Raw genomic sequence first — 25148 nt, forward strand, 5'->3', positions numbered from 1 at the left:
CAAAAAAAAAAAAAAAAAAAAAAAAAAATTCACTGCTTGAGGTTCCCCCTTTCTCCACACTGGTGCTGTGAATTCAAACAGCAAACCTGCAAGACTACAGCTTGAAGTTCAAATTCTCAGAGACACTTTTTTCTTCACTCAGGGCCAAGGTCATTGCACGCACACTTCCTTGCTGTTCCTTTCTGCATAGCGGGTTTATTTCTTGTTTACCGTGTATTGAGGATGTTGCTCTGGGATGATACCCCAGCTATGAGTGAGGGTCTCCTATTAGACACCTCATCTAGGGTGTTTTTCATTCTTGGAGATACAGAATACTATGGTGTGTTTTCTACTCTGGCCTCTTAGATTTAGTGAAATGTAGTCATAGTTCGTGGCAGGGTTGCAGTACTCAGGAGTGATAAGGAAATGGCCTATGGAAGTGGGCTTCAGTCTGTGTTCCGTGAACCCCAGAGCTCTTCAGATGGGGGCAGTTAGTAGGCACAGCCAGCCCGAGCTCCCCTTCGAATTCGGCCAAAGAATCTCTGCTTTTGTCTGTGTTACGTATTAAGTTCCTTGAAGGGCTTCATTTGAAAAACAATTTCTGCTTAAAAAAAGTTTGAAACCACTATCCTGTGAACTTGAAATAGTTCCTACTTGGATAGGTAGGAAGATGCAAGGATAGAAGCAGAGTTATAATTTAACTCCCCTCCCAACCCAAAAACTAGAACTGAGAGTCTGGAAATATGGGATCTTGTCCTACCTTGGCCACAAGTTACCTGTGTCTCCTTAACATTTCCTCCATGGACCTCAGCTTCTTTATCTCTAAGAAAATTACAGGGATTAATCACTTGGTCCGTGTAATTGCCTGAAATCTCACTATAAATTTCTAGCACCTCTCACTAGGTACTTAATAAATGTTTATAATCGTGGTTGAACTGAAACTCCACTCTGATTAGGTAAATGTGAAGTTTTACCTTTCAACCTCACAAAATATAAAGATGTACACTCACAAAATATAATGCTGGCCTTTGAGTGTAAGAGTGGACTCGTTACATTTTTCTGTGTTCAACAGGAATGCTGACAGCTTAGTTCTAATTTTGCTTGACCTGTTTTTGTTGTAGGGAAGCAGAAATGAGGAACAGTATCTTAGCCCAAGTTCTGGATCAGTCAGCCCGGGCCCGATGTAAGCATCTTCAGTTTTCTTTATTTCCATAAAATTGGCTTGAGTTATTTGAATGGGGAGATATATATGAAATTGTTGCTACCTCTAGATTAAATATTTGTTTAACCTTAAAACGTGAGATACAGATTATTTGTAAGAAATGTTAAGTTTATAAACCTAAAGAAATGTACTTAAATCATTATTAGAAGTACCAGCTCCATTCTCTCCTACCAATGAGATGATCTCCAAGTGCATACAGTCGGCCCTCTGTGTCCGTGGAGTCAGAATCCACAGATACAGAGGGCTGATAGTACTACACCATTTCATATAAGGGCTGAGCATCCTCGGATTTTGGCATCCTCAGGGGGTCCTTGCAGGTACAAAGGGACGACTGTATTAGGTAAAATTTATAGGAAACAACTCTTAAATCGAGTCAGTCACAAAATGTTGCTGGTAGATGACACGGGTGATTGGGGGCTCGGGTTTATTGTACAGGCAGACCTTGGGGGTATTGCAGCTTTGGTTCCTGACCACCACAGCGTAGCGAGTCACACAAATTTTTTAGTTTCCCAACGCATATAAAAGTTAAGTTTATACTATATTGTAGTCTATTAAGTGTGCCTTATGTGTAAAAAAAACAGTGTACATACCTTAATTTAAAAATACCTTATTGCAAAAAGAAAACCTTATTGCTAAAAAATGTTAATCATCATCTGAGCCTTCAGCAAGTCATGATCTTTTTGCAATAACATCAAAAATCACTGATCACAGATCACCATAACATATATAATAATAATAATAGTTCAAAAATATTGTGAGAATTACCAAAATGTGACACGAAGACATGAAGTGAGCAAATGCTATTCGAAAAATGATGCCAATAGACCTGCTCCAAGCTGGGTTGCCACAAACTTTCATTTGTGAAAAACACAGTATCTGTGAAGCTCAATAAAATGAGATATGCCTGTATTCTCCATTTTAGTGTATGTTTTTTCATAATAAAATTTTTCATAAAAACCATGTAGAAAAACATATTAAATGATCCATCAGAATGAACCAGTATCTTCTGTATTGTAACTTGAAGCCCAGCTTGGAAGAGGCAGGCCTAGATGAATCACTATGATTATATATGTGTAGTAGTATATAAATTGCTTTTCAGAGGGCAATAGTGCTTTTTCTTTTTTAAGCATGGAGCTTAGAATCTGAGGACCCAAGTTTAATCTTGGCTCTGCCACGACCTCCGTGTGGTCTTGACTGAGATTGACACAGCTGAACTCAAGTTTTCCTCGTTTTTAAGAGGAGTAACGATAGCATCTGCCTTATCTACCTTGCTAGTCTCAAGACATGAATAAATCTGAAGGGCTTTGGAAATGTCAGTGCTTAGTTTCAAGGTATAATATAAGTGCATTTAGTTCTGACTTCTTTGTGTATGTGTGTATATAGATTTTTTTTTTTTCCTTTTTAGTAAGTAACTTAGCACTTGTAAAGCCTGAGAAAACTAAAGCAGTAGAGAATTACCTTATACAGATGGCACGGTATGGACAACTAAGTGGGAAGGTAAGCTTGGACTGCCTTGAGGCAGTTTTAAACTGTTGTTACCTACTTTATCAAAACATTTTCAGAAGGTCAGTTTTATCTCTTTCTGGTTGCAGAATTCTTGTTGAAGCAATTTTTAAAGGAGAGAATAGTTGTATCTACCATCCTTCCTAAAAGATAACTCATTGTTTAGTTAGTTCTAAGTGCTTCTACACTGGAAACAAGGTTTGTCAGTAATACTAATTAAAACAGGTAAAGTTACCTTGTTTTGCAAATGAAGAGGTGCTAAAATTCCTGGTTATTATGTGTGTTGCTGTAATGCCATGATGGGTATATTCTGCATCCCTGACCTTGCTTCAAGACCCAGATGAGCCCCACCTGCACTGGGAAGCCCTCTGCCGCCACCACAGCCTACAGGGGTCAGCCCGCCCTGAACCCCTTACACTGAGAATGTGTGTGGAAGAGACAATGACTGCTTCACCTTTTTTGAGTGACTCATCTCCTGCTTTTAAGCTTCTCAAGGTTTCAGGGGCAGAGATGGTGTATCTCTGTCCCTGACACTTAACACAGTGGTGTAGGTGGTTGTCATTGTCTGCCAGTGGTGATGAAGGTGTTCTTAAGTACCTGTTAATTTTGTATTTTTCGAGGAAGCTAACTGATGGATACTTTTCCTCCCTCAAATGAAGACTAGCAGAGCAGATTTTATGTGGAACTTAAACCAAGAGTTATAGCCAGTGGCTTCAGCCCGCTGTCCCACTCTCCTTGCCTCTTGACCTCTACCCCGCACCCCGGAAGGACTAAAACCATGCAGTCTGCTGAGGTCAATTCTTTGTTTTAAAAAAATACTGTTTTTCTCTTTGGTTATCCTAGGTATCAGAACAAGGTTTAATAGAAATCCTCGAAAAAGTAAGCCAACAAACAGAAAAGAAAACAACAGTTAAAGTAAGTTTCCCCAAATGCATACGGCAAAAGAAAGATTGATATTTTAAATAAGCGTTGCATCTGCATGTACTGTATCAAACATGTTTCAGCCCATAGACATTTTCATTTTATAACACAGGGAAGTTTGGGGAGAAAGGCTGCATATATTGAGGGCCTAATTTTCAAGGCTCTTCTATTGTTTTGAAACACTAAGTTGTTTTAAAGACAGACAGAAATGTCTCCCTGTAGTAGGTAGAAATTTGTGTTCTCAGAAAATCTGAGTTATGCTTTGTGAAACATGTTATGATACTCATTTAATTTTCCCCCCAGTTCAGCAGAAGAAAAGTAATGGACTCTGATGAAGATGACGATTATTGAATTTAAGACGTCTAGAGACTGGAACTTAATGGAGCAATTCTAGGACAGATAAAACACTTGGCTGAAGTTCAGATCTCGATGGGATGTTTACTTTGTTTACTGTCTATATGCCTTTTAAAAATAAACTTGTTATGCAAAATAAAACAATTTGGACAGACTTGTTTTAAAACCGTAGCAGAATGAACAGAAGACCTGCATTTTCAGTTTTTTCCTTTCCTATCAAAAGCTTTTGAACATGTGTAGCAGCATGAATATATCCTTTGTAATTGTGACATTAGTGTTAGGTGGGAAAGTGGCCTTAGCAGAAATAGAAGCTGCTCAATCATCTTCAGTAAAAAGAAGATAGCAGTGTCCAGTAACATCATGGGATTTAAGACTCATGGATTAAGCTGAGTCAACTTTAATATTTCCAAGACATAGGTTCTGAAAGCAGGTAAGCTATTTTTCTTCCTGAAGATAGTACTTACATTTAATGTGGGAAAATTCCTAGCTTCGGTTTCATTTATAATATGCTTTTCAAAGGCGTTGAGACTAAATTATCTAACAAATATGACCCCTATCCAAACAACCTCTGTAACTAGAGGATACATCCATTGGAAAAAAATTACCAAAATAACTGAGACATGATGGTAATATACTTCAACATTAGTAAACATGTTTGTAAGAGAAATGATTTATAATGATTCAGATCCAGTTGAGACAGTTTAGTGGTTAAACATTTTGGTAGAAATGTTCTGGGTCTTCACTGATAAGGTTGCCGGTAACTTAAATGTCATCCCTTGGGACTTCCCTGGTGGCGCAGTGGTTAGGACTCCGTGCTCCCAATGCAGGGGGCCCGGGTTCAATCCCTGGTCAGGAAACTAGGTCCCACATGCATGCTGCAACTAAGAGTTCGCCTGCCACAACTAAGGAGCCCGCCTGCTGCAACTAAGACCCAGCGCAACCAAATAAATACATTTTTTAAAAATGTCATCTCTTATATTGTGCTTTACTCCCACCAGGTTATGAAAAACTGCTCATAAATTTAAATCGTAAACTTAACTCTAGGAAGTTCCCTGGCGGTCCAGTGCCTAGGACTCGGCACTTTCACTGCGGTGGCCCGGGTTCAATCCCTGGTCAGGGAACTAAGATCCCGCAAGCGGCACAGCACAGCCAAAAATAAATAAACTGAACTCTCAAGTGAGCTGTTTGGTGTAACCTTATAGATAGATGTCTTAGTCCTGGGAGGCCTAGCCCTGGAGGAAGTTCATAACATTTACTGAGATGAATAGGATTAGTAGCAGGAGAGTGAAGGGAAATGTGGTTTACAATCCCAGTCTCTGCTTTAGCTAGCACACTGCTGAGACACGTTTAAACTGTATTTGAGATTTTACTGTGTTTGAGACTTGAAATTTGTAACCATAGATGCTGAAGAAAGTCAGTGTTAGAATAAAGTGTCTAGTGTTCCTGAATAAACGAATGAGTAGAACCATTAAGAACATCAAAAATTTTTCAGAGTAACAGAGTAAATCATCAAAAGTAAAATCTGATCAAGGATTTTGAAAAAAAAAAAATCCCAGTTACAGGTACATATGTTTTATGTCTCATTTACATAGAAATGCTGGAGGGAGACTAGACAATTCTCAGCAAGTTGCTACACACTTTCTCTTGCAGAATAACCACTGTCCTGATGGAGCTGCCAATGTGAATGTGTTTAAAGATTGTCAACCTCCCATCCTTCAGAGGTACGCGAGAATGGAAAATGACTCTGTTCAAGGATAGAGGTTCTTGACTGCATCAAGGGGGTGGAGTACGTTTCCGTCCACGGGGTGGGGGGGGTGGTGGTTATTCTCAACTTTCTAATTTAACTTTGAATTCAGAACATTCTTACACGAAACAGAAATTTGGGCATTACCAATGTCTGAATTGTCAAATTTATTTTTAAGTGGGAAAGTAACTGGAGAAAAACACAAGTGTTTTTAAAAATCATTGAGGTAATCACTTCAGATCGCTCACCCTGCTGATTACCAAAGTAGCTCAAGAGGAATCTTCTCCCCTAAGATTGACAGTCCCATTCGTGGCATTTACATCTCCAGATGAAGGGCACGCTGAGCTGGAATCTGCCAATTCAGGTGACACTGCCAGCCAGGGCCTGACCCCAGCTCTGACGGTGCAAACAAATTAGCCCCCTTATTATTTCCATGAACCTGGCTCCTCATTTGACAATTCTACCAGCCAGGACAACTGTTAGAAATTAATTGGGGGTATATGTGAAAGTTTTCAATATTATATTGCACCACCCCCAAAATTCGGTGGTGGAAATGGCAGTGCTGATAAGCCGTGTAGGGTCAAGTTTCTTAATTAGGATGGTAGAGAAGCACAGCAACTTAAGTCAATGAGGCGGTTTTGATTAAAAGTGGGGGAAAGGAGTAAATAGAACAAAGAAACTTGCAAAGCAACAGTGCTTGTTTCCTGTTTGGGCTAAGAAGCTGTATTATATTCAGTTTTGCTCTTCGGATGTTAAAGGAAATTCAAACATCCTTGTGGGGGCCCTAGACACCGGGCTTACTGGATTAGGTCAGCCCTACTCAGGGTACGTGGGTAATGCTCTCCGGATGATCCAGTTTACATGCTTCAGTCGTACTTATATCTATAACTGAAAAATAAAACGTATCTCCATCCAATGGGGGAAGATTTTTCCATATACAAAGCACATGTTCATAGCAGAAAGGCTGAGAAACACACCTCCCTAGCAAAACAAACTCAAAAAAGTACACCGTGACACGCTCAAGAATCATAAAGTTTACTGTTTCTTTTCCATCATTTGGCACATGTCCAAGGCACATTAGAAAATTAAAAATCATAAATTACTTTGTAGAAAAATAATCAGCCCCTCCCTTCTGTACATACGCAAGTGTTTCCAAGAACGTGCACAGAACCATTTTCCTATTACAAAGTTGTTTGAAAATGTACTCTGGACAAACCCATGTTTGCAGCTCTAGACCAATTGATAACAAAAAAATGAGTATAAGCTATAGAAATTTATAAAAAGGAATAAATCGTAATAAATTCTAATTTAAGGTAACTTTGACCTGGTTTGTGCTGTAAGTTTTGAATCTTTTGAATCAAAAGACTAAGAAAAGGTGTGCCAAGTCTACTGTCTAGTTCAGGAACCATCCATCAGGTGTGACATTTAAGGGAGGCTCTTAACGGAAAGGGATTTTTCCAGAGACACTGCTACAGGTGTATAAGTGCAGTGATCAATTATCTGTACTTAATTTTTTAGAAGAAAAATTATACCCAACTTTCCCCACATACATAGTGTAGAACATGTCATATGTGTCCTTTCAACTAAAATGAGCATCAAAATGGCATTTAGGCATCTTTGGGTTCAAGTGTTGCTTGCAAAGGGACATTTTTCAGGTCCTATCTCCTTCATTCCAATGCAACATTTCCGCCCGGCCTCCACGGTACCATGAAACCTAAATTGCTTTTCTTCAGCTTATCGCAGAGGGAGGAATTCTTTTAGCTGTGGTTTGCAAGTTTATACACATCCCAGAGGTCTAGCACCTTTCAGTAGAAGGAGGTCAGAATCTGGTGATGAAACCTCACTGTAACCAAGGAACCCTAATACATAAGAAGAAGCGTCTTAAGGATCTGGACACTACTGGAACTTTTGTCCATTCCTTTTCAAGTGTATCCATTAGCTTTGAAGAGGAAAGAGATGGTGATAGCTTTTTGTTGTTGCATTCTTTCCATCTGCCACAGAAAAGCTTTCAGGACCTTTCTGCTTTTCTCTCAAGACAAACAGTAAGTTCGTTTAGTTCTAAGCTGTACTCAGGCTTGGCATCTTCTTGTTGAGGACTCACTTCTTGGCAGTAGATAATTCCTTATTACTATTAAGATTGGGAAATGCTAGCCTCTTGGGGAGTGGTCAGGTTGCCAGCAGTCTCTGGGCCCTTGGGTACAACCGCATCATTGACTATGTGTCTACGGAGCATTCGCCTTTGTCCAGGAGCAGTTTGTCTCGGTCCAGGCCTCTCCGGCTGACCATCGTTTCCTTTGTCAGCTGTCTGAGAGCTGCTCTGGTCTGGCAGGTTATTCTGCTTCCGAGTGACTCTTTGCCTCCCTGGCTAAAGAAAAGGTATGATTCAAACAGTTCACATTTGTGCTATACTTGAAACAACCCACATAATAACAGCTCCCATAGAGTGCTTCTATGTGCCATCCAATGTGCTCAGTACTTTCCAGGCATAATTTCAACTCTTAACATCCCTGCGGTGAAAGTATGACATTTGCGCACTCCATGTATCAGACACAATGTAAACGCTTTACATGTTTTCACGTTTAATCTTTACAACTCTAACAAGTGTGTACTATTGTTATCCCCATTTTACATACAGCTGAGGAAACAGGATCAGCAAAAGTTAAGCAATCTGCCTTAAGTCCCCCAGCTATCAAGGGGAACGCTAACACTTGATTGAACCCAGGCAGATTTCAAAGTTTGCAGGTTTCCCAGCCAGCAGCAGGTCTATTAGCAAAGCCATGGAAGATTAACTATGAAATCAAAATGAGTCATCTTAACAAAAATCACTAATTCTCTAAAAGATTTAGAACTTCAGTGTATTTGTTCCAACAAGCCTATGCCACACATACCATAAATTCGATTTCTCATAAATAAGGCATATATTATATTGGCAAGCAGCAATAAGAAAAGCCGTGTTTCAACACGGTCCTACTGTATAGCACAGGGAACTATATTCAATATCTTGTAATAAACTATAGTGGAAAAAACGTGAAAAAGAATACGTAACTGAATCACTTTGCTGTACACTAGAAACTAACACAACAGTGTAAATCAGCTATATTTCAATTAAAAAAAAAGCCAAGCCAAGCCATGTGTTCAGAGAAGGGCCACCTAAAAACACCACAGAATGTAAAGCAGGAGAATTAAACAGTGCTATAGGAAGACAGCCACATACAGAGTTGTCTATACGAGCAACTTTACACCATACTTGAAGTTTTTTACCCATCTATATACAAATGTGTTTTCTTCCTTACATTAGTGATTAACACATTAGTGAATTTGCTTCCACAGGAAAATGTGAGAGAGTTCATCAGGTATGCACACTGTAAACTGCAGCATCTTTCCATACAATACAACTAGTCCCCACTTTTTCTTCACTTTCCTTTCTCAGCTCAGAAACGCATTATTAAATATAACAATAAGTGACCATGCCCCTAAGGAACTCATTTTAATTGTTAGTAACTCTTATCAGTGAAGGGAATAATGAAATGAGAAATGTGTTTACCATGGATTCGTTTTGAAAAATTCAGGCTTGAAAAAGTAAGATTATAAGCCAGTGTTTAATAACTCACCTCATGCAAAGAATCTTCAGCAAAATTAGGGACACTTCTATCTCTTGCCGTAATCTCCCTTGAGGTCCTTCCCCTGAAACCCAAAACAAACTAAAATAAACGTTAGGGATAGTGGTGCGAAATACTCTGGTTGGCCACGAGGCGGCAGCATTTGATGAGTGCAGATTTATTTATAACCCATTAAAGCTGCATATAACCTGCTTGAGCTGTAAGTAAAGCTAAGGTCAAAAGCACAGAAATCAACTCGAATCTTATACTCACTTAAACTGACCAACTGAGTGGACAAAGTAAAACTGTCTTGTAAAAGGTTCATCTGGTAGATCATACATTTTGGAGTTCCCTGTAGATAAAAGGATAAACATCTGAAAACTTCCAAACTAGTTTCAGAATTGTTTAAAAATTATAGCACAGATGCAAACTTTCAACCTTCTTTTTGTTAAAGTTTAACAAAATTTAGGAACTTAAGCACTGCATTTGATTACAGAAACGTATTAGTAGATACCTATTTATTACTGTGTGAACCCCCATGAAACAAAGATAAATCCTTAACACACTGATATTCCCCAGGCACAGCCAACTAGGGTGAGACAGCCTCAGGATTATCCAGATGTGTGAATGGGCTTATTCACATTACTGCATTGCAAACTACAACTGCAGTTTTTTAAAAAGTTGAACAAGGACCCCATCTAAACTGGAACAACTTTTTAAAAAGAGGAAAATACTTCAGCCCCACCCCTGTTTAGCAGCTGCTGTTCTAATGACCATCTACCTCTGTACACCTGCAGATTAACAAAGAATTCTTTAAAGGTAGCATTTACCCCAGGTGTCCAGGAAGTGCTGAGAAAAAGGCCTGGATTCAGAACATGAGACATGAAAGAAACTTCCAGAGGTGGTTCCTCCTCCCTGGTTGGCGAGTAGAGGCCTGACCTTCAGGGTAATGCCCAGAGTGTCCATCTTACCTCTTTAGGGAACATCACAATCAAGCAGAAAACCAGTATCCAAACAATGGATGAAGAAGGATATTACGTACATTTCCGGATGAAATGTATGTTACAGGATGGATGAAACAGGATATAACGGTGCCTTTCTTTGGTGCCTATATCCCACCCCCAGTCATGATTATAATTGTTTTACATTTACAATTAAGTGAAAACCAGCAACCAACGGCTCATGAACTTCCAAATAAACCCAAGTTGAGAATTACAGAAAGGATGTGAGTTCTTACATTTTTTCCTGATCTTGACAGTAACGTACTCGTTGTGGTCTGTTTCTCCAACATCATCTAACGTGGCCACACAGCTTGGTACTACCTGAAGCAATTCCATTATTTTTGAATTCTACAATGTGAAAGGAAAAAGGTAACAGTAACGTTTTGTATGCTTTCGCAGCAGGTTATTGCCAGGTTTTGATCTAAATGTCAGTGTTGGCATGGCTGGGCAGAAAAGCTAAGAAGCAGCTACAGACAAAACTTTGAGGCCATAAAGCCTAGTGGTGAAGAACAGCACTGCATTTGGGGGCTGGCTCTGCCCTCTACTAGGTGGTACTCTGGGCCCGTGTTTCACTGCTCTGTGCAGCTGGGTTGACAAGAACAGGATCTATTACTGTAGAGTTATCATGAGGTTATCAAGTACCCAGCACATAGTAAGTGCTCAATAAAAGATATTCATCATTTGAGAAAGTGCTAAATTGAAAGTATAAAATTTTTCAATTCTGTTAAGAAACACAACTGAAAATTAGAAATTAATATACTAAGCCTATAAGTAGGTTGGATTTATGGTGACTTTAATATGTCAGTGGTGTCATTTAACAGCCTAGTAGTTGTCTACCTGAGTAGGAAACTAGATAAAGATTCAACATGGCAAGAGGAACAGTAAAGAGGTCCCTCCTTTAGTCTCCTCCTATTTCCTCACCATTTCTCCATGGCGCACGTCCACGCACTGGGAGGGTAGTAAACCGCACATCATACTTCTCCTTACAGAACTCAAGGTTTGTTCGCTAACTGCACACACTCCCTCCCTCGTGCTGCTAGGACCACAGGCATATTCCCAGTGCAGGGAGGGTGAGACCAGGATGCTGTGTCAACCTGCTCTTCCCCGCGAGTACCTAACTGCTGGACTGTGTGCCAGAGGCGCCGGGGCCTGTGGTGGGTAGGGGGCACGTCTAACCAGGCCTTTGAAAACTGCCCCAGCAGGCCACCTCTGATCAGGTGACCAAGGACCAGGGATGCAGCTACACTCACAGACTTCCAGCACACCTACTCAGCCTGGCACGGCAAGTCAGAGGTCTGACTACTGCTCTTTCAGATCTGGTTTAAACACAGGGGATCCCCGTGAGCTGTAAGGGAGCCTGGGATGCTCTCAGCAGTGAAGCGCTCCCACCTACCTGTTCAGCACAGTCTATAGCTGTGCACTGCCTCTTGTTCAAGACCTGAACTGATGCTCCATGAAGCAGAAGCAGCTCCACCACGAAGACGTGCTTTTCTATCACAGCCTCGTGCAGTGCTGTGTTGCCCTTATTGTTAGAAGCATTAATGGAGGCCCCATGCTAGAGAGAGAAATGGCACAATCAGAAGGAATGTTGAATCGATGTGGTACCTATATGGGTGTGCCCTATAACATTCTTTCAACTTTCTGTATGTCGGAAATTCTTCTTAAGATGTTAGGAGTAAAAGTAATACTGAGGAGAAAAGATTTATGTACAAAGATATTCATGGCAGCATTTATCATTATAACAGGAAAAAAAATGAGTCACCTAAATGTATTAAGCAGAAACAGTTAAAAAAAAAAAGACCATGGTACATCCATAATTATGCAACCACTAAAAACTGAGGTTTTAATAAACAATTTTCGGACTTCCCTGGTGGTCCAGTGGTTAAGAATCTGCCTGCCGATGCAGGGGACGTGGGTTTGAGCCCTGGTCCAGGAAGATTCCACGTGCCGCGGAGCAACTAAGCCCGTGTACCACAACTACTGAGCCTGCGCTCTAGAGCCCGCCAGCCACAACTACTGAGCCTGCCCTCCTAGAGCCTGTGCTCCACAACAGGAGAGGCCACCGCAATGAGAAGCCTGCGCACCGCAATGAAGAGTAGCTCCCCCGCTCGCGGCAACTAGAGAAAGCCCGCGCACAGCAACGAAGACCCAACACAGCCAAAAATAAATAAATAAATAATAAAATTAATTAATTATAAAAATTAAATAAAATAAACAGTTTTCTATGTTAAGTTAAAACAAGATAGAAAACAATAGTGATCTAAACTATGCACATTTTTAAGAAGTCACCAAAGTTAGTTGCCTTTGAGAAACAGGGTTATGGAAAAGTTGGGTTTCTCTCTACTTTTAAAAATTCTACAGTCAACACATATACCCTTTATCAAGAGAGGCAAAAAGGAGCAGTGACATAAAAGGACATTCAGCTCACACTGCAGGTGACAATTCAACTGACCTGGTTAAATGAGGCAAGATCCAAACCTTAGCAAAAGCGGCGTCTCAGTCCTTAACTCTGCATCCCTGATGCAGCTCGGACGCTGAGACCCCATTACTGCAAAGCTCCCCACCCCAGGGCTAGCTTAAAGCAAAAGCCAAGCGGCCTCCCTCCCCGCCCCTCCCCGGTGCGCTGCCAGAGGCCCGCCACGTGGCGGGATGCCCGTCACCAAGCCGTGTCAGCAGCTCCTGGGCTGGGGGCGAGGGGGTCCTTACCTGCAGCAACAGTGCCGCAACTTCGTGGTGGCCTCTGGAACAAGCATAAAGGAGGGGTGTGTTTCCACTTATATCCTTTTTATTGGGTTTTGCATTAGAATCTAGTAGACATTTCACCACCTAGGTCGGAGAAGAAAAGTGTTCAACTTTAATTAAAATTTGCAGGGAGAGATCCTCTAACTTGCTATTCTTTTGACTTTTCTGTAAGCTTATCTAGAAGACTCTTAGATCCATGTCTGACCCTCAGGAGAAAGCAGACCAGTGAAAGGGGAGGGATTAACATTTGCTGAGGGTCTTGTGTGTGTGGAGGTGGTGTACTAGGCACGCGTGTTTTTCATTTAATCATTCCGTCTCCTCTGTGGAGAGCTGTAATTATTACTCCAGTTTCACATGTTAGAAAACTAATGCTAGGCATTACCCGAAATATGATTCCTAGCTTTAAAAACCTTACAGTGGAACTAATAAGGAAAAATGAAAAAATAAATAGATACTGAACTGTTTGGCACAGATGACCAACACCCAAGAATCAGAGAGACAGCTCTCGGCTGGGGTCAGAATCAGAATGACAGGCTCTGTGCTGCCAGACGTGAATGCCAGTGGGAGGGGGGTTGGCTCCACCCCCAGAAGCCCCAGGGTTCTGTGTTCTGTTGCTGAGTGGTCCTACCGTGTGCATCTCAGAATCTCGGCGCCGGGAGGAAGGAAATGGGCCCATCCTCTGGGCCGGTAAGCAAACTCTTCCCTCGGCAGCACTCCTGCGAAGTGAGGTTCTAACCCTATACACGCTGCGCAAGAGCCAGGACCCATACCTGGAAGTGGCCCTTCTGGCAGGCCAGGTGGAGTGGGACGGCCTGCTTTGCGTCTCTGGCCCCCACACTGGCACCGTGCTTCACGAGGAGGAGAAGGAGATCCGCCCGACCATGCAGGGCAGCAACGTGCAGTGGGGAGGAACCATCCTGGCTGGTCACATTCACACCAAGCCCACTGGCAGGAATCTTTGCCAGCTTCTAATAAGTGCAGAATGTGGAAACGGAAATGCTGTTAGTACTTAAGGAACCCGGCTGAAGGAACTGAAGCCATCTGTCCCTCACAGCCCCTCTGTAAAATCTGGAATCACAGCGGCATCCTGAATCAGGTTGCCCACAGGTGAATTACTACTTTAGAAAGGTATGATACATCGAAGGATTAACTTCTGTTTTCAAGAAAGCAAGTCCCCTACAATGATACCGTTTTATGCCATGGCAATTGAACGGGGAAGGCAAAGTCTGACAGATGGTGCTGAAACAACTGGACATCCACATATGGGAAAACTGCCCATCAACCCTTACCTCACACCAAACACAAACACTAAAATGCATCACAGACCTAAATGTAAAAGCTACAACTATTAAACTTCTTGAAGTAAACACAAAAGAAAATCTTTGCAACATTGGGATAAGCAAAGATTTCTTAGATAAGACACAAAAAGCAAAAGCCATAAAAAAAGTTTGATAAACTGACTTAATAAAAATGTTTAATGTTTGCTCTTTGCAGGAGGCAAGTAAGAAAATGAAAAGGCAAGTCATATAAGGGCAGAAAAATGTTTGCAAATATGTGTATCTGACAAAGGACTTGTACCAAAAAGAACTTAAAAGCAAAACAAAACAAACTCTTACAACTCAATAAGACAATCCAACTTTAAAAAAAAAAAAACAGGCAAAAGGAAAAAAAAAATAGGCAAAAGATGTGAAAAGACTTCACAAAAGAAGACGGTTGAATGGTCGGTCAATGAGCATATAAGATAACATCCGTAGTTTTCAGAGAAATGCAAATCAAAATCAGGAATCACAAAACCAAAGGGTCAGAAAGCAGGTCGGTGATGGTCAGGGGATGCAACATGCAATATGGCAAACTTCAACGGGGCAGGAAAGAATATTTGGGTGATAGAGATAGTCTATATTTTTACTGTGCTGGTGGTTACACATTCGTTTGTCAAACCTCAGAAAACTGTTTGCTACTTATCTCTGAAGTTCACCTTCATTTTTATCATGGAACTTCCCTTTTATTCACAATGGTTTTAAAACCAATCATGAGGAGATAAGAACAGGCCATCAGTAATTAAGAGGGCAAACAAAACAAACCAACAGAACTAAAAACAAACATTAAATTGTGATGTTGAACCACATATTTGATAGTGGAATTAATATGTCAATGTTTTCTGTGATTGATCAAGGATTAAAACTTGGGTTATCTAGTTCCCTTTTCGATGATTAAAAATGTTATCTCTTTAAAAAGCTATGCTAAATTTAAAGGGTGAATTTTACTGTATATAAACTATACTTCAAAAATCAAAAACAAGCAGATGAAGAAGTAGAAGGGAAGAACATGAGGAAATACCACTGCACACTTTCCAGAATGGCTAAAGTTAAAAAGTCAAAATACCAAGTGTTCACCGGGATTTGGGGCAACTAGAATTCTCACACCCTGCTGGTGGGAATGAAAAATGCTACAATCACTGAGGAAAACTGGTCATTTCAAGTTAACATATACCTCCTGCATAACCCAGCAATTATACTCCTAGGTAATTACCCAAGTAAAAATATATTTACACAAAGAACTGTACACAAATGTTCACAGTTGCTTTATTCACAAAGCCAAAAACAGGAGACTACCATATGTCCTGATTCCAGGTGTTGCATGTAATCAACGGTTTATTCTTTATCGCTGAACAGCGCCCCGTGGCATGCCCCTGCCATACTTTGTTTGGCAGTTCACCCACCGAAGGACACGTGGGTTGTTTGCAGTTCGCGGATACTGCAAATAAAGTCGCTGTGTACATTTGTTTACAGGTTTTTGTGAGAATATAAGTTTCCATTCCTCTAAGATAAATGCCCAGGAATGCAATTGCTGAATCATACGGTAATTACATAGCGATTCTATGGCTAGTTTTATAAGGAATTGACGACAAACACTGTTTTCCATAGTGGCTTTTATATTCCCACCAGCAATGGATGAGTGAACCAAGTTCCCCACATCCTCACCAGCATTTGGTGGTGTCACTTTTCACTAATTTTGATTTTAGCCATTCTGATAGGCGCATAGTGTTATCTCACTGTGGCTATAATTTGCATTTCCCTGATGGGTGGTGACCTTGAACATCCTTTCATGTGCTTATTTGCCATATCTAAATGCTCCTCAATGAAATGTCTCTTCATTCTCTTTGCCCATTTTCTTATTGGTTTGTTTTCTTTCTTTACTAGCGAGTTTTGAAAGTGCTTTATATTCTAGATTCTGGCCCTTTGTCAGACATGTGGCTTGCAGGTATTTTCTTTTTTTTTTTTTGCGGTACGCGGGCCTCCCACCGCTGTGGCCTCTCCCGCTGCGGAGCACAGGCTACGGATGCGCAGGCCCATCGGCCATGGCTCACGGGCCCAGCTGCTCCGCGGCATGTGGGATCTTCCCAGACCAGGGCACGAACCCGTGCCCCCTGCATCGGCAGGCGGACTCTCAACCACTGTGCCACCAGGGAAGCCCAGGTATTTTCTTTTAGTCTGTAATCTGCCTGTATAGCTTCTTTGCATGGGTTTCCACAGGACAAGTTTACAATTTAAAGTCCAACTTATCCATTTGCTCTTTATGGATCATGCTTTGGGTGTCAAGTCTAAGAACTCTTTGCTTAGCCCTGGGTTCCAAAGATTTCCTCCTGTTTTTTTCTAAAAGTTTTATAATTTTACATTTTACGGTTAAGTCTGTGATCCATTTTGAGTTAATTTTTGTACAGGGTGTGAGTTTATGTTGAGGTTCATTTTTTTGCCTGAAGATGTCCACTTGCTCCAGCACTGTTTGTTGAAAAGGCCGTCCTTCCCCCACCGGCTTGTTGTCAGACCTCAGTTGACTATATATGTGTGGGTCTATTTCTGGGTTCTCTGTTCTGTCCCAGTGATCTGTGTGTCTGTCCCTCCACCAGGGCCACACTGTCTTGATTACTGTAGCTACATAGTTAGCCTTAATATTGGGTAGAGTGATCCTAATTTATTCTTCATTGCAGGATCGTTTTAGATATTTTAGGGCCTGCACCTTTCCATATAAATTTTAAAATAAGGTTGTCTATGTCTACAAAAACTTTGTTAGGATTTTGATAGGAACTGCATTAAACCTGTAGATCAGGGCTTCCCTGGTGGCGCAGTGGTTGAGAGTCTGCCTGACGATGCAGGGGACACGGGTTCGTGCCCTGGTCCGGGAAGATCCCACATGCCGTGGAGCAGCTGGGCCCGTGAGCCATGGCCTCTGAGCCTGCGCGTCCGGAGCCTGCGCGTCCGGAGCCTGTGCTCCACGACGGGAGAGGCCACAGCAGTGAGAGGCCCGCATACCGCAAAAACAAAAACAAAAACAAAAAAATACTGTAGATCAATCTGGGGAGAAATAACAGCTTTACTAGGTTGAGTCTTCATGATCTGATACACCTAAGTATTTACGCACTCTGACTTTTTTCATCATTTTGTGATTTCCAGCATACAGATCCTGTCCATGTCTTGTTAAGTGTATCCCTAAGTAGTTCATATTTTTTTTGAGCAGTTGTAAATGGCGTTGTAAACATAGCATGTGCTCATGCATGTGCTAGCTGTCTAATTCAATGTGTATGTCCCATGCTAAGAAAATTAATTTGACTTTACAAAACAGATATAGTGGTGTTATCCTTTGTACTGCAAGATAATACTACCTTATTTAAAAAGCTTCACCATGGATGTCTCTAACCTAAGAATATTGAAATGACTTGTAGTTTTTCATTCACTTGTAGCTTTTTCAGCTACAGGGTACTGTGTACATTGGGATGTACAATTTTTCTTCTGTCCGCATGCTGCTGGATATGTACAGTCCAAAACAGACTTCCCCAAGGTGGGCTGCTGTGAAAAACAAAGGGATTAAAAAGGCAGATGCTGTTTCAAAGGATGTGATGTGAATGAAGTAGCACAGCCCTCAGGCCCATCAGTGACTGTATGGCTGGAAGCAGTAACTGTGTCTTTGCTGTCCTTCTGGGCATTTACCCACTCTGCTCTCCCCCACCTCACAGTTCATTAATTGTAGCAAGAAACTGAATTACACACTGCAGCATCTGTTGAATTTATTGGATAAATTTATGTTCCTTGCTCTTTTAAAGCCTACTATCTTTTTCTCTTTTTGTAATTTCTCAAAGAGACACAAAAGTAAATTGCTTCATGCTGTGATTAAATTAAAACTATTCTTCTAGCCCAGTGGTGTGTTTAGAGTTTGCTCAGCGATGCAGAATAAACCGCTGATTACACGCAACAACCTGGAAATGTGGCTGAGTGAACAAAGCCAATCCCCAAAGGTTCCATGCTGTATGATGACTTTTATATAACAGTTTTGAAATGACAAAATATTAGAACTGGAGAACAGATTAGTGGTTGGCAGGGGTCAGGGATGGTGGGCTGGGGTGACAGGGAGAGAGGTGGGTGTGATTATAAAAGGCAACATGAGTTATTCTCCTTGTGATGAGAGAACTGTTCTGTGCCTTGAATGTGGTGGTGGACACACAAACCTACACATGTGATAAAACTAAACAGAATGCAGGACAGTAATGGAAATACAAACAAAAATAAACAAATGGGACCTATAGTGAAACTTCAAAGCTTTTGCACAGCAAAGGAAACCATAAACAAGATGAAAAGACAACCCTCAGAATGGGAGAAAATATTTGCAAACGAATCAACAGACAGAGGATTAATCTCCAAAATATACAAACAGCTCATGCAGCTCAACATCAAAAAAACAAACAACCCAATCAAAAACTGGGCGTAAGGACTTCCCTGGTGGCGCAGTGGTTAAGAATCCGCCTGCCAGTGCAGGGGACATGGGTTCCAACCCTGGTCGAGGAAGATCCCACATGCCACGGAGCAACTAAGCCCATGCACCACGCTACTGTGCCTGCATGCCACAACTACTGAAGCCCGTGCGCCTAGAGCCCGTGCTCCACCACAAGAGAAGTCACTGCAATGAGAAGCCCGTGCACCACAACGAAAGAGTAGCTCCTGCTCGCTGCAAAGAGTTTTTGAAATGACAAAAGAGAAAGTCTGCACACAGCAACGAAGACCCAACGCAGCCCAAAAAAAAAAAAAAAAAAAAAGGGTGGAAGACCTAAATAGACATTTCTCCAAAGAAGACATACAGATGGCCAAGAAGCACATGAGAAGATGCTCAACATCACTAATCATTAAAGAAATGCAAATCAAAACTACAATGAGCTATGACCTCACACCAGTTAGAATGGGCCTCATCAGAAAATCTACAAACAATATATGCTGGAGAGGGTGTGGAGAAAATGGAACCCTCTTGACTGCTGGTGGGAATGTAAATTGATACAGCCACTATGGAGAACAGTATGGAGGTTCCTTAAAAAACTAAATATAGAATTACCATATGACTCAGCAATCCCACTACTGGACATATACCCTGAGAAAACTATAATTCAGAAAGACACATGCAGGGCTTCCCTGGTGGCACAGTGGTTAAGAATCCACCTGCCAATGCAGGGGACATGGGTTCGAGCCCCGGTCCAGGAAGATCCCACATGCTGCAGAGCAACTAAGCCCGTGTGCCACAACTACTGAAGCTCACGTGCCTAGAGCCCGTGCTCTGCAACAAGAGAAGCTACCGCAATGAGAAACCTGTGCACCGCAACGAAGAGTAGCCCTTGCTCGCCACTAGAGAAAGCCCATGCACAGCAACAAAGACCCAACGCAGCCAAAAATAAATAAATAAATTAATTAATTATTTAAGAAAAGGACACATGCACCCCAATGTTCATTGCAGCACTATTTACAATAGCCAGGACATGGAAACAACCTAAATGTCCATCAACAGAGGAATGCATAAAGAAGATGTGGTACATATATACAATGGAATACTACTCAGCCAGGAAAAGGAACGAAATTGGGTCATTTGTAGAGACATGGATGGACCTAGAGACTGTCATACACAGTGAAGTAAGTCAGAAAGAGAAAAACAGATATCATATATTAATGCATATTTGTGGAATCTAGAAAAATGGTAGAGATGAACTGGTTTGCAAGGCAGAAATAAAGACACAGATGTAGAGAACAAATGTATGGACACCAAGGGGGGAAAGGGGGAGTGGGATGAATTGGGAGATTGGGATTAACATATATACACTAATATGTATAAAACAGATAACTAATGAGAACGTGCTGTATAGCACAGGGAACTCTACTTCACCTTGCTGTGCAGTAGAAACTAACACAACATTGTAAAATAACTATACCGCAATTAAAGAAAAAAACAAAACTAGACAGAACGCGTAAATAAACACACGTGCTAGCATGCGCGCACACACACACACAAGCACAGATAAAAGCGGGGAAACCTGAGTGAGACGGATGGACTGTATCCATGGTAATATCCTGGTTGGGATATTGTACTGTGCTTTTGCAGGCTATTACCATGGGGGAAACAGGGTAAAAGGCACAGGGGTCTCTCTGTGCTTGGAGGGAGGGTCCTCCCGCAGAGGGTGCACCAACGTGAGCAAAGGCAGGGGGCAGGGGCTCTTGCCTGCATCCTCCCAAGGGACCACGGCCACATGGACGGAGACCCCCGGGCATGTCTGTTCATAAGCTCCTGCCTTGTGACTCAGAGGCCCTGAGAACCACTGAAACACTAAGCCCGCGTTCATGGCCCTGTTCCCTGACCTGCCCATTCAGAAAGCAGGCAGCCGGAGCCAGATCCTGCATGAGTGTCCACTTTCCTCTACCTTGAGCTGTATCTCAGGGGACACCTACAACCAGCCACTCGGCCGTTAGCTGGCTGAGAAGCAGACAACTTTCCTAAGGGGAAAAAGAAGAATTTGCCCATCCCCCAACAGAAGAAAAGCCAAACCTTTTGAGCTGGAGCACATTTGGGGCACTGGCACAAGGGGTGACAAAATTCAAGATCCACCGCCCTGACAGCATCCTCCGCTTCATCCGGGTCCTCCTCTGTCCACTCCAACAGGTAACGCACCTGGCGCCGGGCAGTAAGGAGAAATAGGGACTTAAAACCCATCCTCAGCTTCTTTACAAGTTATGGTATCTTAGACACACACACAGACACACAGACACAGACACATACACACACACACACACATACACACACACACACACACTTCTCTAATCAGGACGTATTGATACATTTCCTCAACCACCAAAGTAACTTATAAATGATGGCTGCTCCCTCTTGAGGATTCCAGGGTTCACCTGTGCTCAAGCCTTTCTCAATCCTTTCAGTAGTGACAGAGAGAGTCTAAGCTCCCATTTCTGCAGCTTGCGGCAGATTCTCTTCTTCCATCTTAAAAAGGGGCAGAGCGGTGCTGCTTCAGTGTGATGGCTTTAGAGCCCTGTCCTGGAGCATTTCGTGAGCACCTCCTCTTACGTCATCTAACTGTCCGCTTTCAACAACTGGTCCGTCTCATCCTACGGGGGAGGAGACTCACTCCGGGGGCCACTTGTTCAAGGCCACAGGATGAGGAGGTGGTGGCCAGAACCTAATCACAGGCTCTCTGATGCCACGCCAGTGTCCTTTCCACTTTAATGCCCTAGCCCACAGGTGAAAGCACCGAAAAGACCCTAACAGGTCAAATTTATGTTCCAGTAAACACAAGTTTCTAGGATATTAAACGTGAGAAAAGAAAACAACATAAATACATTTCTAGGCCTGGTTCTGAGCACTGAGGAAGTCAGCAAAAGCCTGCAAGGAGTGACAAAGGGCCCCAGGAAGACCCCGTTCAATCCCAAACATCCCCCGCTCCAGGTCCCTTCCACGTTTCTGACAACAGATGCTCCTCAGGGTGGAAACGCCAAAGCCCTCACCTGAACCGGGGCCTCACCTAACAGACTGGCTGGGACGGACCGGACCGAGGGCAGTTCCTCTCGGTGATTAGAAGGAACAAGGCGGGGGTAAGGGAGCCGAGGGGCGGCAGCTTCGGGCACAGGGCAGACGCGTCACGACGCAGGGATGGTCACAGTCTCTTCTCCACACTGGCTCTCGCCGCGGCTCACAGGGAGCCTGAGACACTCTTTCTTTGCTTCCCCCCAAGAACACTGGGTGCCCTGGGGCTGGTCTCTCTAGGGGAGCAACAGCCAGATCCAGACGCCTGTGTCCTCCCCCCGCCCCGAGTAACCACGCATCAGGCTGATGTATTCACAGTGGCCTCTGGGCAGAGGCTGAGACACTGCCAACTACCTTCCGATTCTCAACACCCCGCAGGCTGTGGTGATCAGATGCCAGGAACTGCTGTCCACCACCTCAAGCTCCATCATTGGCAAAAAGCACTCTTGAAATACACATCCCTGTGAAGCACTCTTGTAAATCTGATCCACTCAGGCCTCCTAATCTGGTAAGCGCTAATTTACCCCTCCTTTTAAAATGGAAGACAGAAAAGCCTTCAGGAAGCCAAAGGCAAGCCAGGGGAACTGCCCATGGGCGTCTCCAGTGATCTCATCATAGATGTTCCCTGACACCTTAGCACCATCTCGTTCGGACACTTGCTTGTGAGCCCTTGGAGCCCCAAGTCTGAGACTCAGCCTCCCAGCCAGGGATTCACACCACCCACAACTCCTGCAGGGCCACACCAACGCCCTCTGGGCTCTGGCCTCCCCTTCGCCACCTCCACCCTTCCCCGCCCGGTCTGTTCACCCTGCTCCCGGCTAGTGGACTCTGGCCCCGAGCCTGTGCTCTGTGCCCCTGGACACAGGCTGGTCCTCTTGCCAACATCGCTGCCCTCCTGGAATAGGAATGTCTAAAGGGCAGGGACAGGCTCACACTGCAGCTTTATTCCGCCTGCCTCGTTACTTGCGGGGGGCACGTCCCATCCCATCAGCAAGTACTCATGAAATGCACCCCTTCTGCGTGAACGTAAACAAAGAACCCTGACAGCTCCTGACCCACCTGGAGACAAGACACATGAGCACAGCTGCTTAAGCCGAGAGCAAGCTGCTGAAATTCCTTCTAAAAACTCACCATTTCTAGGTCTCCATCAGCAATGGCTCTTAAGAGTTTTTCTACCTTAATAAAAGAAAAAAGAATGTAAGGAAACTTATAATAATACAATAAGAATAGAAATAATAAAAACCTAGTAGCTTTCATGTGCCTCTTGATCTCATTCAGTATCTTTCAAACACATCCCCCGCACCTTCCGCATAAGGTCTGTAAGATGACCTGCCATTCATGTGGCACGGTGGGACGACAGCCACCTGGGAGCACGAGCGCTTCCCAAGAGGGCAGCCACCCTTCAGACCTGCATCTATTCAGCTCTCATTATCTGCCAGCTACAGGTACCATGAGGGAGGGCACCCCCCCAGGAACGCCTCCAGGCCTCTGTTAGACTCTGGAGCACGCCTCTTGGCTTTCTTTCCTGCGGTTCTGCATCGAGCTAGGCTTACTGGGCCCTCCGAGAGCAGGTCACAGCCTGGGGGTGACAGCGAAGGAGGAGCCCGGGGCGGAGTCAGTGAGGGCTCCCCACCTGCAGGGGATGGGCACATCCACGCCATGGTCTGCTCTGTGGGCTGACAATGGACAAGGTCTAAGGTAGGTTAGACGGAAAAAAACACACAGACAAACAAAACAGGCTGAGTCAGCTTTTACCAAACACAATGTGTGAGAACATGTACACGTCTACATAAAGTCTGCAGGAAGTCAGGAACGAGACACATCAGGTTAACAGGGGTGCTGACGGAGAGGGGGATAAGGGCAGAGAATTTACTTCGTAAAATGATCTTAAAGCAGTGGACCTACAGGTGACTTTACCTGTACTTTTCTTAGAATACCCCCCTTCCCATCTCTCTCTCTCTCTCTCTCTCTCTCTCTCTCTCACACACACACACACACACACACACACACACACACACACGCACACACAGGCACACACGTCCGTCCATGAAGGGCAAGCAGGGTGAGGCTGGCCGGGCTCCCCTCGAGGGCGCTGACCTTCACCACAGCAGACACGCTGCCCCAGGGGCTCTCTAACTGGCCCCCAGAACACAGGCCGCCCCCCGCCCCTCTCTGCCCTCCGGTCCGGGGGCCTCACCTCCCTGTAGAACTTTCTGGGCTCCTCTTGCCTGGAGCTCAGCGACGCGGATGAGAAGCTGGAAGCGCAGGAGCCCTGGCTGACGGAATCCACGGGGCACTGAGGGGGCCGCGCGGGCACCTGCAGCCAGGGAGCCCGGTGAGGGGTGGGTGAGGGCCAGACAGAGGCTGCTCTCAAGTAGGGCCGGCAAGCGCAGCCCCGTTCTCTTACCTCTGAAGACTTCTGCCCCCTCTCGAACGACGGATGGTGGGCTTCCATCATGGACAGAATCTAGGAGGCCAAAGGGGACGCGAAAAGTACTGAGATGGGTCGCCGAGGTCTCATCACTCCTATGGCCCCACTGCGCCCACCTCCTTGGAAAGCCGTGTGGCCCAGCCAGGCCCTCGGAGAGACAGGGGGGACACCAAGGCCCAGAGCAGGCGGGAACCTACTCAGGACCACGCTAAGTTCAACAGCAGGAGCCAGTGCTCCCCACGAATGGGCTCAGCGGACAAGGGAAGCCCAGGCACAGAGGGGCCCCAAAGGCTGCCTCATCCGGCCTGGGCTGGTGGGCCACAGGCCTGAAGTGTGACCTTTCCACTGGCAGCCACGGGCCTTAAGTGGGACCAGCTCGGAGCTGAGCCCAGAAGGCCATCTGCTCCTTGTGTCTGCAGAGCTCCCTCTGGAAAGGCCTTTGGAGAAGCTCCAGTGCAGAGGTGCCCTCAGCCCCTCATGGACATCTCAGGCCAAGGGTGGGATCACCTAGTCCCATGGCTCTGGCTGCTGCAAAGCTGAGACCCCGTGAAGGCATGGGCAGCTGAGGCCCCCGGGTCAGGAGCAGGGATTTAAACCTTCAAAAACCACACTCCTGGGCTTCCCTGGTGGAACAGTGGTTGAGAGTCCGCCTGCCGATGCAGGGGACACGGGTTCGTGCCCCGGTCCAGGAGGATCCCACATGCCGCGGAGCGGCTAGGCCCGTGAGCCATGGCCACTGAGCCTGCGCGTCCAGAGCCTGTGCTCCGCAGCGGGAGAGGCCACAACAGGGAGAGGCCCTCGTACGGCAAAAAAA

General features: G+C 44.1%; 2 protein-coding genes across 23 annotated transcripts in view; one reads left to right on the forward strand and one right to left on the reverse strand.

Annotated features, from left to right (window-relative positions):
- The window catches only part of PDCD5 (programmed cell death 5), a 6912-nt gene extending 2792 nt beyond the window's left edge, over positions 1–4120 (forward strand). Inside the window, exons 3-6 of the mRNA XM_027079318.1 lie at positions 1101–1162; positions 2607–2698; positions 3548–3619; positions 3929–4120. Coding sequence (XP_026935119.1) covers positions 1101–1162; positions 2607–2698; positions 3548–3619; positions 3929–3976 — 274 coding nt within the window. The 3' untranslated portion in view covers positions 3977–4120. The remainder of the gene's footprint in view (positions 1–1100; positions 1163–2606; positions 2699–3547; positions 3620–3928) is intronic.
- Positions 4121–6737: 2617 nt separating this feature from the next.
- The window catches only part of ANKRD27 (ankyrin repeat domain 27), a 53939-nt gene continuing 35528 nt past the window's right edge, over positions 6738–25148 (reverse strand). For 10 of the 22 annotated variants that reach the window (XM_027079302.1, XM_027079303.1, XM_027079295.1 and 7 more), the window contains 12 exons: positions 24311–24370; positions 24101–24220; positions 23457–23579; positions 23035–23079; positions 20917–21039; positions 13836–14033; positions 13030–13149; positions 11717–11878; positions 10560–10671; positions 9596–9674; positions 9335–9407; positions 6738–8088 (listed from right to left, as the gene is read on the reverse strand). In XM_027079302.1, the coding sequence (XP_026935103.1) occupies positions 7855–8088; positions 9335–9407; positions 9596–9674; positions 10560–10671; positions 11717–11878; positions 13030–13149; positions 13836–14033; positions 20917–21039; positions 23035–23079; positions 23457–23579; positions 24101–24220; positions 24311–24370 (1449 nt within the window). In that variant the 3' untranslated portion in view covers positions 6738–7854. Of the gene's footprint in view, positions 8089–9334; positions 9425–9595; positions 9675–10559; positions 10672–11716; positions 11879–13029; positions 13150–13835; positions 14034–20916; positions 21040–23034; positions 23080–23456; positions 23597–24100; positions 24221–24310; positions 24371–25148 lie in introns of all 22 variants that reach the window. The other 12 variants (XM_027079313.1, XM_027079311.1, XM_027079312.1 and 9 more) reach the window with 11 other exon arrangements.

This window comes from Aethalodelphis obliquidens, unplaced genomic scaffold, assembly GCF_003676395.1.
Source record: "Aethalodelphis obliquidens isolate GAN/ISIS:26980383/991018 unplaced genomic scaffold, ASM367639v1 scaffold43, whole genome shotgun sequence".
NCBI classification, from domain to species: domain Eukaryota; kingdom Metazoa; phylum Chordata; class Mammalia; order Artiodactyla; family Delphinidae; genus Aethalodelphis; species Aethalodelphis obliquidens.